The sequence below is a fragment of the Canis lupus genome, chromosome 13 (assembly GCF_003254725.2).
Source record: "Canis lupus dingo isolate Sandy chromosome 13, ASM325472v2, whole genome shotgun sequence".
NCBI classification, from domain to species: Eukaryota; Metazoa; Chordata; class Mammalia; order Carnivora; family Canidae; genus Canis; species Canis lupus.
The window spans coordinates 3,917,272-3,934,795 of record NC_064255.1 but is presented as its reverse complement, the minus strand read 5'-3'; the positions used below and the strand labels follow the sequence as shown (position 1 = coordinate 3,934,795).

Sequence of the window (17,524 nt, the reverse complement as noted above, 5' to 3'; positions counted from 1 at the left end):
ATTGGCTTCTTGCTCTGTCACCTTTAACAATTTTGTCGCTGTATAGGTTTCAGTTCTCTCTTGCAGATTGGTCATTCCAATTTTTACCATAAACTTATAAGTACCTAGCATGTTAGTTGGCAAGGAAATATTTTTATGTTTCCTTAACAAATAAGATAGTTTTACTCTTCCTACAACATTAGCAGTAAGTGAAATTCAGTTCACCTTCATTATTCGTAAAAGTTTAACATCCTTTGTTGTCATCATTAGCCTTTTAAAATCACAAGCCTTAAGAATGAATCATTCCTATTTGGTTCTATAAGTAGCAAAGTCAGGTAGCTTTTATGCCACGATGTATCACTGCTTTAAGGATAACCCTCCAGCCCCAGGAGGCCTGATCCTGTTTCCTCAACTAGACTGAGAGCTTGGGGCTGCAGAATTGATGCTCCTCTGCCTTAAAAGTCCCTCCTTGCATCAGGTGGGGTTCAGACTCGTTATCATTTGCAATAGGAAGTTCAGTTTGAGCCTAAGCTCTCCCACTGGGACTTAGGCATGGCTGCGTTGTGGCTCAATTACGTGGTGGCTCAACTGAAGTTTCTTAGCATGTCGTCTTCTGGGAGAGAACCAGTCCTGGGGCATGGAGGGGGCAGATCTGATGGCTTTGACCCAAGTGATGGGTTGGGCAGAGATTCCGAATGTAGCATGGAAGCTTATACAAACCCTTCCAAGTAGAACAAGGGGAAAGGCAAACCTTGAAAGAGTGGTTTCACACAACCTTGCCATTTTGGGATACAAACCACACAAAGGATAACACAAAGGGAGAGGTCTATTCTCCTTTCCAGGCCAATTTGTAATTGACTTTGGTACTTGGCAGAGCAGTATGAAGTAGGGATGCTTGGCTGTTCCAACTTCTTGCTCTTACAAACATAGATGGTGAACATCCACATATATATTTATACATACGTATACATGTATATATACAACTTTTCACAAATCCATGATTTTCTCTAGGATAAATTGGGTCAGAGGGATGTAGAATTCTGACATTGCCTAACTTTAAAAAAAAAAAGATTTATTTATTTGAGAGAGAGAACACCAGTGGGGAGAGGGGCAGAGGGAGAGAATCTTCAAGTAGACACCTTGCTGGGTGTGGAGCTTACCAGATATGGGGCTCCAGGCTTAATCTCATGACCCATGAGATCATGACCTGAGCCAAAACCAAGAGTTGGACACTCAACTGACCAAGCCATCCAGATGCCCCTCTCACGTTTTTTTTAAAAGAGTATGGAAGTAAAATGTGCATATACAGCCAGGCCTGTCTTTTTTTCTTTTAAATAATACAGAGCTTTACATACAAAACTTTAAAAAAATTTTTTTTTAACTAAAACTAGATACATTCCAAAAATTTTTCTTTGGACTTAGGTAATTTTTTTTTTTTTTTTTTTTTTTTTTAGTTTTTATTTCTGGCCATATTTCTATTTTTCCCTTTGGCAGATACTGTTAGCTCTCCACTTCAAAGCTATTCCCAATCCTTGCTCACTTCCACAACAGAAGTTGGGAAAGCCACGTCATGCTTGCTTTCCCAGATTTCCTTGTAGCTAGAAGTGTCTAAGTGGCCCAATCTGGCTAATGAAACATAAAGTAAAACTTATTGGGTCTTATGGAGAAATATTTTTTCCTTTCTGCTAAGTGAGACTTATGAAAAGAAAATCTCTGCCAGGAATGCTCCTTTAGTGCCCTGTCTTCAAACAGTTGTGTGAGGATGTAATCCTTGCTACAGTAATCCTTGCCACCTTGTGATCATGAGGCAACATGCATGAGGCAGAACAAAACAGCTAAGATACTGATGATAGAAAAGGTAAAAGGCAAAAGATTCCTGGGCGTTGAGGATACCATTACATGGACCAGCCATGGTAGCTTCTACCTCCCATTTCTATTCCGTGAGACAGTAAGTAACCAAGATTACCTAAACCATTCTAATTTACGGTTTCTATTCCTTATAATGAATACATCCTATTTGAAACAATCTCCCCTTTTTAAAACAATTCAAAATGAGATCATTATCCCTTCCCCCTCATCCTGTGTTCCTCACCCGTAGGGTGGTTTAAATACTCCCACTCTGATTACATTCTTTACAAAACATTTAAGAATGTGAGACACCTAGATCCATTTCTCAGCAATGCTGGCATCCTTCACAAACGTTCCTGCCCACCCAGCCCTGGTTCAGCCTGGTTTTCCAGTCCTGTTGCCCCATCTCCTGTTCAGCCCTTAGTGCTCCCCAGGCTTTTCCTGGCTCTCTCATCAGCCTGTCTTCCTTTTCCTCCTCCTGCCTCTTCATGCACTCTGGCTCTTTCCCAAGCCAAAGCAGATCCCAACCCTCTCAATGTGGTAACACTGTTTTCTAGATAGCCCCCTCCTATCTATCCTCTCTTATACCACCCCAAATTTGGTCCTGGAGCCCTGAAACCTTGGAGGCTCAGCTTCTTGAATATTTAGTTCCTCTCCCAAGCTCATAGAAACAATTGCACCGAAGTCTCCATCACTGGGCATGGTTCCTTGTATCTTCCCTGTTATTGGGCAACTTAACAGATGTTCTTTACCCCAACCCTCATAGCAAAACAATGACACCTCATTTATCTACCTAATTCATTTGTTCAAGGACTCTCACCATTGACCTCATTCTTTTTTTTTTTTTTTTTTAAGATTTATTTATTTATGAGAGAGAGAGAGAGGCAGTGACACAGGCAGAGGAATAAGCAGGCTCTGTGCCGGGAGCCCGACACGGGACTCGATCCTGGGACTCCAGGATCGCACCCTGGGCCAAAGGCAGGCGCTAAACCACTGAACCACCCAGGGATCCCTCATTGACCTCATTCTAATCAAAATGCAATTATATGGGGGGGTGGGGTGGGGGACGGGCAAATGCCCTTGGATAAAAAGTTCCTGTTTTAAAAGGCCAACTCTTCACCTGGCAGCCAGGTGGCACTTTTGTCACCTTTGAGCCTTGAAACAGCAGGACCATCTTCAAAGGTTATTCCTGCTATCAGTGACAACTTGCATGGGAGAGGCACATGGATGATGAACCCTGGCAGTCATAGTGTGCTGATTTGTTTCCAACCTTCAATCTCATCGTGAAAGTTAAAATGTCCCTAACTTTTGGCTATGTGTGCAAGCCTGGTGGTCTGTTACCAATAGGAACTGTGCCTTGGTTCACTATCTTCAGAAGCACCTGAGGGTACTTGGTAATAGATTCTTGAGCCTCAGATCTACCCAGTCTGATTTTCTATGCTTAAAGAGAATCTGGAAGTGTGTCTTGTGCATTCCAAGGTTTGAATGGGTGATGGACTTATTTCCAGGCTGGGATTTGCCCCAGATTGAGCCTGAATCCATGCAACAGGAGTCATGCTATATCCAGGCTCGACTGTTATTGCAAATGCCCCCATTTTGTAAATGGTTTCTTCTTGGTTCAGGTCAGGAGGTCAAGGCTGAATCAGTTGTGGGCATAAACTATCACCAATCTCCCAAATTCCCAGTCCTTATCCTCACCTGTTTCCCTGAAATTCCCCAGACCTATGTGGTTTGAGAGGTTGGCTCCAGGTGCAGCCACCAGAGGCATCTGTTACATCTCCTCTCTGCCTCTCACCCTCCTGCCTTGACCTCCATTAACCAAGAGACTTTCAGTGGGGGAGACTTTCAGCCCCATGAGAGTAGTACTGTGTGTGCCCAGTAGCTCCTAAATTTCCTTGTGAAAACAGTTCCTTCAGGGTTGGGGGACGCCTGCGCAAATGTGTACACGCATGTACGCACACAGATGCCCCTCAGGTCCACCAGTTCATGCAAAGAAACACCCTGAACAGCCCATGAGTTCTTCAAGGAGCCAGATTTCAGATTCTAGTCTGGACTGAACTAAGGCATCCTGGTAGTTAAGTACATGCTGGGACACCAAGTTTATTAGAGCCCTTCAGGGCAGGAACATGAAGACTTTTAAGTTTTCTATTCCATTGTCCAGTGGCATAGACTACAGTAGCCAGACAGATCTCCCTCCCTCCTATACATCCTCCTTACAATGAAAAACAGTTGGCAATTTTGCTTTGCAAACTTAGTTTCATCCCAGACATTTGGCCATAGGGCTTGGAGCATGAAGGACATCTTTGGAGCCCTTTGCATGCTGAAATTTGGACCCCCAGAGAAGAGACACTTCTCTAGCAAAGAGAGTCTGAGTGGGACTTCTCAAAATGTTAAATAAAATTGTAAAAAATGTAATTATGAGAAATTCATTTTCATCTCATAGCCAAATACTTTGGGGTTTGTGTTTGTCACTCATAGGGTGTTTTTTAATTTGATGTATTAACGCTTGGTTCATTAGCCCTGGGGTAATTACCAGCTTGATGGAAAGAACCACATCATAATAGACGGGACCAGAAGGTGGCCTGCCTCTCGTGGAGCCAGTGCCTGAAAGAGTACCAAGCTGACCTTCAGCTTGGCTGCCTGGCAGGGCCTGCAGGGATCAGTTTATTACCCAGTGAACTCTGCTGTTGTCTTTCCTACTAAATCTAAAAGGAGAACTATGGTTTTCCCTGACAGCTTAGTCTTAACGCTTTTGTAACTAGTAGAAGGGGAAGATGACAAAAAGGGATGTAACTGGGGCTTAATTTGAAAAGACCATAATACAATGGCCATCAGATATGAAAATGCATGTGAGACCAATCCCCCAGATGCAGAATGTATACACAAAATTGTGCAGAACTATTCCATGGTGCTTGGACCCTTAAGTGAGATGGAAGATATGAATAGGAGTTGGAGTGGAACAGGGAGAAGACGTGGGTGGATTTCTTTGGAGAGAGATGCTGTCCTGTTGTGAGTCCCACCATTCTCCAAGGAGGGATAAGTTCTACTTCCATTTCAGGTCTAGCAAGGGAACTTACATAGGATCCCTTGGAGAGCTTGATGTGTGTTCCCTGAAGTTGAAAAACATGGTGGGTGAGGGGACCTGTACTCACAACTGAGAGAACTCTGGTGCTGTGGCAGCAATATTGAAGTGGTTGTGCTGGGCCAGACTTTCAGTAATGCCCATGGACCAGACAGAAAGAGCTGGCTTGGATCTCTCTGAATCCTAAAGAAGAGCAAAGGAAGGGCACTTTTTTTTTTTTTTTTAAGTTTTCATTCATTTGAGAGAAAGAGGGAGAGAAAGTGAGCGAGCATGAGTGAGGGGCAGAAGCAGAAGGAGAGGGAGAAGCAGACTCCCACTGAGCAGAGAGCCCAATGCAGGGCTTGATTCCAAGACCCTGAGATCATGACCTGAGCCAAAGGCATATGCTTAACAGACTGAGTCACCCAGATGCCCCAAGAAGGGCACTCTTTTTTTTTTTTTTTAATGTATTCATGAGAGAGACAGAGAGAGAGGCAGAGACGCAGGCAGAGAGAGAAGCAGGCTCCCTGCAGGGAGCCTGATGTGGGACTCAATCCCGGGGCTCCAGGATCAGGCCGGAAGGCAGCGCTAAACCGCTGAGCCACCTGGGCTGCCCAAGAAGGGCTGCCCCATACTTTTCACTCTTAACGGTGAAAGTATGTATGGGGAGGACCTCCAGAAGAGCGGAAGCTAAAGGTGATCGAAAGCCATCAGAGAGAAGAAAGCTGTCATCACCCACATCATGGGATTGCAACTGAATGAGGGCCCAGATCTTCAGAAAAGCCCACTAAAGAAAGAGCTGGCTTTAAACATCTGCCAGAAAAAAATAAAATAAAATAAAATAAAATAAAATAAAATAAAATAAAATAAAATAAAATAAAATAAAATAAAATAAAATAAATAAAATAAACATCTGCCAGACTAGGAAGTACAAATCTAGTTGAGGGAGGTACCAGTTTTGGGAAACTGATTCTGATGTAGGCAAGCAGGAGCAAGGAGAGAGGTAGAGAAGAAGACAGAAATGCTCCCACCAAACAACCTCTTTGTGAAAATAAGGGAATAAGTCTATGGATTTGAGTGGTGACACTCTTCCCTCTCCCAGAGTTGTTCAGTGTCCAACTTGCACAATTGTGATGACCCTGAGACAAAACCAAATGCATGGCTCTTTTACAAAAAAGGAAAATAGGTTTGTACTGAAGGAGGGGGATATATTTGATATATTTAATGGTAAATCAAGTTAGAAGTTTTGATTAATATCTTGGACAGAATATTCAAATTACTCAGTTGATCTGTATTTGCAATGTATGGACCCTAGGAGAGTCTATAAAACCCAAGAAGGAACAAAACAGGCTGTGTTACCTACCAAATTTTCATCCAGGGGTAGGGTATGCTCATTGAATGAATTTTGAAAGGTCATTGGGGGACAAAAATAAACTTACATTTTGTTTACAACTCGATTTAACACATGAAGGAGGAAGAAGAAAAAGACCCCTGAAATTTTAAGTAGATTGAACTGATTGGATTTACCTTACAAGTCTGAACAATTTTCCATATTGGAAAAAATAGCAAACAAGTTTAATTTTATGTACTGAGACTTCTTTAAGTTGAAGAGTTGTAAGCAATTAAGGACGATTCCAGAGAGAACAAGGAAGGAAGATAAACTTGAACCCCTGGTAAGAGCCTGATTGATGTGGCTGGGAAAGTGAAGTTGAGGTTCTCTAGGGAATGAAATAGTGACACTTCAGTGTGGGAACTGGAGGGCTGATGCTTGTTTTGTATAGGACTTTGGGGAAAAGTCTACAAGGAGAACTTAACTGCATAGTTCTTTGCTGCTGGCAACCAGACTCAGATTACTGGGTCCACGGCTACCTATTTAAGGGGAGCCTTACATCAGACATCAAGATCAAGATGCTCAGGGGCACCTGGGTGGCTCAGTCTGTTAAGCCTCCAACTCTTGATTTTGACTCAGCCCATGATCTCAGGGGCATCAGATTGAGCCCTGTGTTGGACTCTGTGCTGGGTATGGAGCCTGCTTAAGATTGTCTCCTCTCCCTCTTCTCTCCTGCTAGATCCTGGGACGCCAGGATCATGACCCAAGCCAAAGGCAGATGCTTAACCAACTGAATCACTGAGGCACCCTAATTTTAGCCATTCTGAACAGTGTGTGGTGGTATCTTATTGTGGTTTTGATTTGTATTTCCCTGATGAGTGATGTTGAGCATTTTTTCACACTACATTCTTATGCAGCCATCTGGCCTTGCCTTTTCTTGGTCTCTGGGCTTTTCCATGTTGGACTTGCTTCTGCTCACATTTTCTTCCACGGTTTGCCCTTCATGTGGCCTCTGAAAACTTTTTCTTAGGTACCTGTCCTGAAAGCTAAATCTTCAGACTTCAGAACTCCAAAGCAGTGTTTCCCAACATTTTACCCATTATGGCATACTGAAAAATGACATTTTTGTTATGCACTGTGACAAACTGGCAAGATTTAGAGCCCCAATGGAAATTTCAGGTAACCAGCTCAGGGTTCCAGCCACTGGAAGATTGAGGGGTCTGTGTATTGGTATATGCTTATTGGGATGCTCTGCTCTAGTAGACCTGCCTTACTCACTGGACTATGAGGTTAACATCTGCACTGGTTTCCTAGTTCTTTCTGGTCCTGCTTACCTTTCTGACCACAGTGGACAATGCTCTGTCACTCAACTCCAACTGGCCTCACGATACTTATACCATTCTTACCCTGAGTAGAGTTCTCATACCTGTACTGTATGATATCTCATGGGAACTTGTTAGACATGAAGAATCTCAGGTCACACACAGACCTTCTAACTAGAAATCTGCATTCTTATTCTCACCCATCTGGTCATATTCCTACAGTTTATTCTGGTTACTTCCCCTCCATTAGTCTGTTGGTATGTTGATATTCTCTAAAAACAGCATAACATAAATTCTCTCTTTGAGAAAGAAAAAGAGAAATCAGAAACATGAGTCTTCCTTTAAGAAGGAAATCAGTTTTCATAGGGAAACTTTGAAGGAAACATTTGAACCTTCTATTCCAACACTGCTTGTAAATTTCTTTCTTTTCTATTTGCTGATAAGGAAAGTCAGAGGATTCAGTGTATTTTTGACCTTCAGGAGCTAAATATTTATTCATTGATTATGGATTAATTATAGAATGAATAATTAATGGAGATAAGTCTCAAACTTTACCACTCGAGGTGATAAAGTTCTTTGTCATCCAGGGTAAAGTAGCATGGCAAGGACTTGATTGATGTCAAATTATTTTATTACAAGAATCTATTTTTATCCATCTACTATGTAATTACAATGTGTCTGTGTCCCTCAAGGGCCACAAAGTATGTTTTAGGTAATTATGAGAAGTCACAAGACATGACTAGAGTAATAACTACTCTAGTCATAAACTAGAACTAGTTCATAAACTATACATAGCGCAGCCCGGATGGCGGTTTAACGCCGCCTACGGCCCGGGGTGTGATCCTGGAGACCCCGGATCGAGTCCTGCGTCACGCTCCCTGCATGGAGCCTGCTTCTCCCTCAGCCTATGTCTCTGCTCTCTCTCTCTCTCTGAATAAATAAATAAATCTTAGGGATCCCTGGGTGGCGCAGCGGTTTGGTGCCTGCCTTTGGCCCAGGGCGCGATCCTGGAGACCCGGGATCGAATCCCACGTCGGGCTCCCGGTGCATGGAGCCTGCTTCTCCTTCTGCCTATGTCTCTGCCTCTCTCTCTCTCTCTCTCTGTGTGACTATCATAAATAAATAAATAAATAAATAAATAAATAAATAAATAAATAAATCTTAAAAAAAAAAAACTATACATATTAGTCAATTCGGATAAAACTGAACTTAAAATAAACCTTCAAGAGTTAAAATTCTGTTAGTGCCAAAAGTTAAGTTTCTTGTTCTAACAGCCTTAAAATCATGTTCTAATCTCTGATATGGGGACGCCTAGGTGGCTCAGCATCTGCCTTCAGCCGAGGGCGTGATCCTGGAGTCCCGGGATCGGGTCCCACATCAGGCTTCCTGCTTGCAGCCTGCTTCTCCCTCTGCCTATGTCTCTGCCTCTCTCTTTCTGTGTCTCTCATGAATAAATAAATCAAATCTTTTTAAAAAAAATGTCTGGTATGTAAAACACCAGTTCTCTGTTTCCCTCCCTTTGTATAGTGGTTAAAATAAAACCAAAACACAAGACCAAGCTCTGTTTATTCCTCACTTCTACACTTTCAACAAACTGATCCTATCATCTTTGGCAGGAAAAAACACGTTTGGGACAAAGCATTGTTAAAAGACTGTCGCTCAGGACGCCTGGGTGGCTCAGCGGTTGAGGGTCTGCCTTTGGCTCAGGGCGTGATCCCATATCTGGCTCCCCACTGGGAGCCTGCTTCGCTCTCTGCCTATGTCTCTGTGTCTTTCATGAATAAATAAATAAAATCTTAAAAAAAAAAAAAGAAGACTGTCCCTCCTGTCACCTAACAGAATCTTAACTTACTATATTTTACTGTTTCCCTTTATAAACTTTCTCCTCTGGCTGTTCACAACCAGTGTTTTAGGGACAAATTCTGCTATGACTGATAAAAATTATGTTCATGGTTAAAGAAATACCTTATATCATTTTTAAAAAATTCTATGAATAATCCCATCCTCCTTGTGTTAGGTTACTTGTAGTATTCTGTTGAGAGAGTTCTGCAGCTATGACAGGAAAATTTTGACATGCTTTTTCTGATTTGGTAGTTTCACTATCCTCATGAATTTCATACAGTATGCTTCGGCTACATTGACCTGGCATTTCTTAAATGGTGGCCATTTAAGCTGCTTCACATTTTTCAATCTCAAAAATAATTTTGTGCAGAATTTTTTTCATATATGCAATAGCTAACATTTATTACCAGTCTCTGTGTGGGGAATAGACTCTAAGATGGCATTCCTAATCCCCAACTCCTGGTATTCACAACATTGGATAATTTCCTCACCTTGAGGGTGAGTAGGACTTACTTCTAATCAATAGAATATGACAAAGGTGATAGGTTGTGATTATCTTATATTATATAAGGCTCAGTTTTTCTAGCAGACTCATTCTAGGGATTTTTTTCCTTGTTAGATTTGAAGAAGTAAGTGGTCATGTTAGAAGATCCATGTGGCAAGGAGTTGAGGGCAGCCATTAGGAGATGAGGATGGCTTTCATTCAAGAGCCAATAACAGCCCCTTCTTCAGTCAAGGCTTGAGATGAGAATCCAGCTCTGGCTGACACTTTGATTGCAGTCTTGCAGAGGACCTAGCAAGCCATATGCAGACTCACACCCCACAGAAACTGTGAGATATGAAATACATATTGTTATAAACTACAAATTTTGTGGTAGTTTGTTACGCAGCAATAGAAAATTAATATGCTCTGTGATAAATATTTTACAGTTATTAACTCAATTGATTTTCATGACAGACTTAAGAGACTGATAATATTATTATTCTAGTGTTTATAGATGAGGAGAATGAGGTTCAGGAAACTTGTCCAGAGCCACACAGCATGTAATGGTAAGGATTTGAAGTCAGGCATCCAACTCTAGAGTCCATGGCCTACGATTTCTACATTCTTGGTTTTATAGACATAGTACCAATCTTTCAAGAAGGCAGAATCAGTTTATAACTTTACCAGCAGTGGATAAGGGTACCTATTTCTCAATATTCTTTCCAGCATTGGTGTTTGGTTTAAAAATGATAATTTTATAAGTAAGTAAATCACAATTTCTAAAATTTGTGCACTTTTTTCTTCTGTGTCCTCAGATTTTTGTTTTCTAGCTCTATTCTCCTTTTCTTGAACCTTTTATGGGTAGCATTTGCTTTGGGTATTATGGGAAGAGAGGTGAGCTAGTAAAGAAAGGATCTCCAATTTTTGTCCTTTCAAGTAAGAAAACAAAAATAAAAAATGGAAAGAAAATAAATTTTAGATTAAATTAAACTTTTGATGGATGGCCAAATGAAAGGACTGACATAGAATGGTATTTTGAAGTCTAACATGCCTGCCCATTTATGGACTATATTTTAATTATACAGTCCATGGCTATCAAAGTGCCTAAAAATTTAATTTCTATTTTAGGAAGGGGAATTTTTTGACCTCTATATATCCTAGTTAGTTACTTATTGATGTATATCTTCTTTTTGCTTGGGTAAATGATCTCTGGAGCTCTATAATTAATTTTCTCCATTGTACCTTCCCCAGAAATGCCATCCCACAAATTGTGCTTCACCCAGTAACAATCTGAATATGCAAAGAAATTAACATGGTAGCAATTAGGTTTATAAAGCAACATTGTTTGATAGATTTAAATTTGTTTTTTTCCCTGAAATAAGCCTAAAAAGTTATGAAGTTTGCAAATTTACCCAAGGAGGAAGTACAAAATCACTGATTTCTGTAATAATTTTCCATGACATTATTATTAGAGAGCAGATGTTTTCTCTTTCTGAAAGAAGACAAAGATATCATTTCAGTTCATGAAATTGCAAACTTCAGATACCTCTCAATGAGAATGGAAATAGTTCAAATATGAAGGCACTCCTTTTTGTGGTGGTGTGGTTGATGCTAAATTTTTTTTTTAATTTTTATTTATTTATGATAGTCACAGAGAGAGAGAGAGAGAGAGAGAGGCAGAGACACAGGCAGAGGGAGAAGCAGGCTCCATGCACCGGGAGCCCAACGTGGGATTCGATCCCGGGTCTCCAGGATCGCGCCCTGGGCCAAAGGCAGGCACCAAACCACTGCGCCACCCAGGGATTCCGGTTGATGCTAAATTTAATGGGAAAACAATTAGGATGTAATACCCAGAATTTTTTAAGATTTTATTTATTCATGAGAGACAGAGAGAGAGGCAGAGAGAGAAGCAAGCTCCACGCAGGGAGCCCGATGTGGGACTCGATTCTGGGTCTCCAAGATCACACCCTGGGCTGAAGGCAGGTGCTAAACCACTGAGCCACCCAGGCTGCCTGTAATAGCCAGATTTTTAAAAAAATTTTTTTTATTTATTTATGATAGTCACAGAGAGAGAGAGAGAGAGAGGCAGAGACATAGGCAGAGGGAGAAGCAGGCTCCATGCACCAGGAGCCCGACGTGGGATTCGATCCCGGGTCTCCAGGATCGCGCCCTGGGCCAAAGGCAGGCGCCAAACCGCTGCGCCACTCAGGGATCCCTAATAGCCAGATTTTAACAACACTTTAAAACAAAGCATTAAATCATTAATCAGTTAATTAATAAGATAGATGGCAGTGTTTTTGAAATCAGAAATCTAGAACATGTAATTACACCATGAACATATTTGTGAGAACAAACATTACCTCCCCAACCCGTGGAATGTTTCATGATTAAGGTACCATTGTACCTCCCTAATTGTATAGATTGGCTTTCCATGATGAAGAAGAAGCTGATGAAGCTGATGATTATGATGACTAATGATGATAGCTACACCTGAGTAAAGGTTTGCCATGTGCCAGGAATATCACTGTATCTCATTTAATCTTCATCATGACCATATGAATAAGTCATATTATTATCTCCATTTTACAGACGAAGAATCCACAGCTCAGAGAGGTTAGGTTGCTCAAGGTCACATGGCTGGTGGGAGGCAGAGATAGGATTCAGATTCAGGCATGCTTGACCTCAAAGACCTCTAACTTTGCTAAACCAGGATATGCAACTCCACAAAGTTGGTTTAATTTTGGATTAACCCAAAGGGCTGAATCTCATATATTAACTCCAGAGACACAGCCAAAACAAGATTACAGACAAAGACCTTTTTATTTTCTTCTTCCTTATCAGGATCACCTTTCAGACATTTTTCTCTGACACTTGAAGATAAGAGATGTCTATAATCCTACCAAAATGCTTATGACTTGAACATACCTTCTTTTTATCCCAAGTATATTTGTATTGTTAGATACTGTGGGTGACTTGCCATTACTCAAGTGGTCCTCTTACTTGGAAAGGTGATAAGCCTGGCTGTTTATTCCAGAACTCCACATCTCTTAACAGTGAGAAGTATGGTCACTTTCTCCACAGCAGGCACCCACCATAGGAACTGTCCATGGTGGTTCCTTTTAGAACTCCCAAGTCATATTAGGACCTTCTAGTATGAGGCATGGTGCTGAATTTCTAGTGAGGCGCGCTCTCTCTCTCTCTCCTACTTACCTCCTTCTTTCCCTCCTTTCTCTTTTTCTCTCTCTTTGTATATTTATGAATTAGATGTATATCTATCTAACTTGTCCTCTTACATTACAGATTTTGAGATTCTAATTTTCTGATGGTTAGAAATGGCAATATACTTATTATATGCTAAAACAATAAAATAAAGATCTCTAATGAGAAGGATCATAGGATGTCTATAATATGTTCACAACATATGACATCTTTGTATTAAATGCCTTATGTTGTTAATCTTTAAATACCAGGAATATAGAAATGACTATAATTATAGGACCACTTTGATTGCATTTCTGAGTATATGAACCACTCTTTCAAGAGGAAAATAAACCACCTCACTATGGTAGACTATATTACTGCTTACCTGTAATTTTGGTGCTCTTCTCTATAGTGTCTCTGTCAATTGGGAAGATTATACATCACTGCCTTGTTGTACTCAGAAGTAGCCATGTGACTTCCTTTGGTCAATCTAATAATGTGGGCCACTTCTGAGTAGAAGCTGTTTGTCAGCATGTGTGGCCCACAATGCTACAAGAAGACTTCTCCATTAATTTGAGCCCCAAAGTGAAATTAACTGGATCAGAGCAGAAGCTGACCCTAACTTGGTAAGTAGAATAAGGGAGAGACAAATCTTTGCAGCTATAGGCCACTGAGCTGTTTAGAGACACTTCTTGCCACAGTATAACCTAGTGTAACATGACTGGTACTTTTATCATTCTCATTTGTCACTGTAAAACCCACTAGGGAATAAGCAGTCACAAAATAACTTTCTAGTAGTGATAAACAGTAGATTTTTAATTTAATACAATAAAACCCATGTGGATTACAAAATCCTCAACCTTCTTTTCTCTCTGCTGGGTTGAACCAAGACTTCTTTTCCATGCTGGGATATTCCTGATAGTGCTTCACACTAGTTTCTGGGCTGTCTGTATTAGTTTGCCTAGGCAGCCATTACAAGATACCATAGATTGAGTGGCTTGAACAACATTCATCGGTGCTTACATGCCAAAAGCAAACAAACAAACAAAAACATTAAAAACCATAGGTGGCTGTAAGAATTTCAGTCACTATGCACAACATTTCTCTTTAAAAAAACAAAGTTTCCTAATTTCAAAACAGGAGTCTAATTGCACCTAGTGATAACCTAAAATTAAAGTAATTCCTTGTTTTCTTTTCCATTATGTTTACCTTGTTAGAATGAATGGAAGTTTTAGACCTTATATTGGGTTCCCTTGGAAACAGATTCTGAGACAGAGAGTTATATGCAGAAGGCAAGAGAGGTGCTCTTGGGACATACACATGTAAGGACATGAAGATGTAAGGATTGGTCACAGTGAGAAACTAACCAGCAACATGGCTGTGACTGAGACTTCAGCTCATCCCAAAGGGATCTGGTCTTCATAATTCTGCATCAACCAGTCATGGCTGTATGCTGCCCTCTGGAAAGAGTCATAGCTCTGGGCAAGGTGTAGCCCTGTGGCTGAGGACAACGTTCAGTGAGGGACACAGCTGTAAATTGTCAGCAGCTGGTATGAGCAGATGGGGGAATATGTGCATCTCTTAAGAGGAGATCTGGGTAAAGTACCACAGGATCCACTGCAGCCCACCCTTGTGCCATTCATATTGACTTACTACTTATAGTAACTTTGTCTCACCCTGGAGCAGCTTTCACAGGATTCTGGTTGGTCTTGTGTTTTGGGGATTGAGGGTAAGTGGGGCTGCTGCTATGTCATCCCTTGGTCTCTTGAAGCCATGTAATCTACCAATGGGGACATAGCTCCACACAATGGTCATTCATTTCAGTTTATCATCTCTGAATTGGCACCTCAGTTTTGTCTTTAAGAGACTGTTCTGTTGTTATTAGACTGATGGCTTCTAGTGTTGTGTAATCTAATAGGACCAGTGGATGCCATGGTCATGTTCCCATTACTCCATTTCTTTCCTGGAAAGAGAGTCTCTCATTCTAAGACAATGTTATATGGAATTCCACATAGGTGGATCAAACATTCTGAAAACCTTTGGTTGGTGATTTTTGGGCCAAGGCCTTGCAGGAAGGAAAGGCAAACTTATGTCCAAAATATGTATTGATTTCAGTCAAGATAATTTGCTGCCTCTTGCAAGATGAAAATAGTTGACCTCTGCAAGAGATGGTGTCATGCCAGGGGGCTTAGCTCTGTTGTTGGCATGTTAGACATTTAGCAGTGGCAGTAGCTAGATAAGCTTTGATGAGTGGAAGTCCATGCTGTTGGACATAACCCTCATCCCTCCCACCATGTCTATCATCCATGAGAAGGATGGGTGATATTAGAGGCTGGCTTATGACAACTGGCCAGTCATCCTGTCTACTTCATTGTTTACTACCTCTACTATTGTGGATGATCTCTGTCAGGTGTTAACATGTAATACATTGATATTTTTGCCAACTATCATAAGTCCAAATGTCTCTCTCTTGGATCTTGTTGACCCTGGTATTCCAATCTTTCTTTTTCCAGTTCCATGACCAACCAGCCAAACTATTGCCACTCCCCTTGAGTTTGTATATATTCTTTTTTTAAAAAGATTTTATTTATTTATTTATGAGACACACACACACACACACACACACACAGAGGCAGAAACACAGGCAGAGGGAGAAGCAGGTTCCATGCAAGGAGCCCGATGTGGGACTCGATCCTGGGTCCCCAGGATCAGGACCTGGGCTGAAGACCGCGCTGAACCGCTGAGCCACCCGGGCTGCCCAGTATATATTCTTACATCAGTTCACTTCTTTTTTCCACAGACAGTGGGTAACTAGATACACTGTTTGGAATGCTGCATAATGGAGGATTTCCCTATCTTTCAGAGTCATTACTAACTGACATTATAAATTAGCAACAGGCTCCCACCAAGCTTTGGGTCTTCTAGCTCTGTCAAACAAAATATCACAACAGAGCTTATTTTTTACAGTTTTAACTCTGAACAACAGAGTTTATTTTTCACAGTTTTGGAGGCTGGAATTCTCAGACCGGGGTGGCAGCATGATTAGGTTCTGGTGAAGGCTCTCTTTCTGGACTGGAGATAGTCACCTTCTTGCTGGGTCCTCACATGGTAGAGAGGGGCGGAAGGAAGCTCTCTGATGTCTCCTCTTATAAGGGCACTAAAACACATCAAGGGGTGCCTGATTAACAATCTCATCTAAATCTAATAACCTCCCAAAGGCCTCATTTTAAAATACCATCATATTGGAGGTTAGAGCATTAAAGTATGAATTTTTGTGGGGCACAATGCAGTCCACAGCACAAGGCAAACTCATCCTTGAACCAAGATCAACCTATTTCCTTCCTCTTTCAGCTGATAACAAGCCTTCCTTACCCCCTTATGTAGCTATAAATATGAGTTAAAGTAGAGGGATTCTGGACCCTCTGCATCTGTTGCTTATTTATATCCTCTCACCCTGCTTGTGCCTGATCCTGGATATACCCCTTCCACCCTATGATGTTTTGCTCACTTTTGACAGAACCTATCCCAGGGTGGGCAGCTGCATGGTCACTGGTGTTCCAGGCTCCATTTCTACTAAGGCCTGGTAGCATGCAAGTAGCTGCTTTTGAATTGTATATAGTGCATATTTTATCCATAATAATTACAAATGACTTTTTAAATGTAATTTAATGATTAAAAAATGGCTTCCTATTACCTTCATGATAAAATCTTGACTCACTCCTCACAGAGAATCCAAGGCCCCCAAGGACCTGGTTCCTGTCAACTTTCTGTCTTCATCATTCTTGCCTCATGCAGATATATACTCTCTGTTCCATCCCTGCAATTTCTACATAATCCACAAATGTATCCTTCAAGATCTTGGCAGGAAACAAATGATATACACAAAAGAGGTAATTGAAGAGTTTACTAGAATATTTACAAAGGTGTGGACAGGGTTAAGGGAAACTACAGTGGAAGGCCATTACCACCTCTAGACCTAAAAAGGCAAGTGAGGAAGTTATCCCCAGGATCTTGAGTGAGATAGATCAGCCTGCGGAACTGGAGCTGTGACCCTTCTCCTTCTCAAGGAGGCAGCTGGGGGGACATATATCTGAACGTTGTCTCTCACTTCCCTCTATTCTCCACCTGGCATATCTCATTGGCTGAAACCAGTTAGAAGCCAGAGTCAAGGGACTTCCAGAGATGCATTCCACAGAGGCCAGCCCCAGGGTACAGAGCAGAGTGGACAGAGTGCACAGTGGCTCTGGAGAAGCAAACAGAATATGGATCATATATACTATGCATGTGCATGTGTTTTTCCCTCTGCCTCAACTGCTCATCTGACCCTGACTCCCTTTCCTTGCTACCTTGCTCATATAAAAAACTGAATCCTCAACCAACAACACTCATGCTCAGCCTTTCAATTCAGATAGTAGTCCATACATATCTCAGTTACAGCATAAAGCACATTGTACTGT

The 17,524-nt window shown here is 41.4% G+C and overlaps 1 protein-coding gene across 2 annotated transcripts in view; it reads left to right on the top strand.

The window, feature by feature from the left end:
* The window catches only part of RRM2B (ribonucleotide reductase regulatory TP53 inducible subunit M2B), a 64,026-nt gene extending 47,084 nt beyond the window's left edge, over nt 1-16,942 (top strand). The window contains exons 9-10 of one of the 2 annotated variants that reach the window (XR_003138125.3): nt 13,480-13,693; nt 16,795-16,942. Coding sequence is in view for 1 of the 2 variants with exons in the window: in XM_025450126.3 (XP_025305911.1) it covers nt 10,002-10,007 (6 nt within the window). In the remaining variant the exon portion in view is untranslated. Of the gene's footprint in view, nt 1-10,001; nt 10,024-13,479; nt 13,694-16,794 lie in introns of those variants that run through there. The other variant, XM_025450126.3, reaches the window with a different exon arrangement.
* The last annotated feature ends 582 nt before the right edge of the window (nt 16,943-17,524 follow it).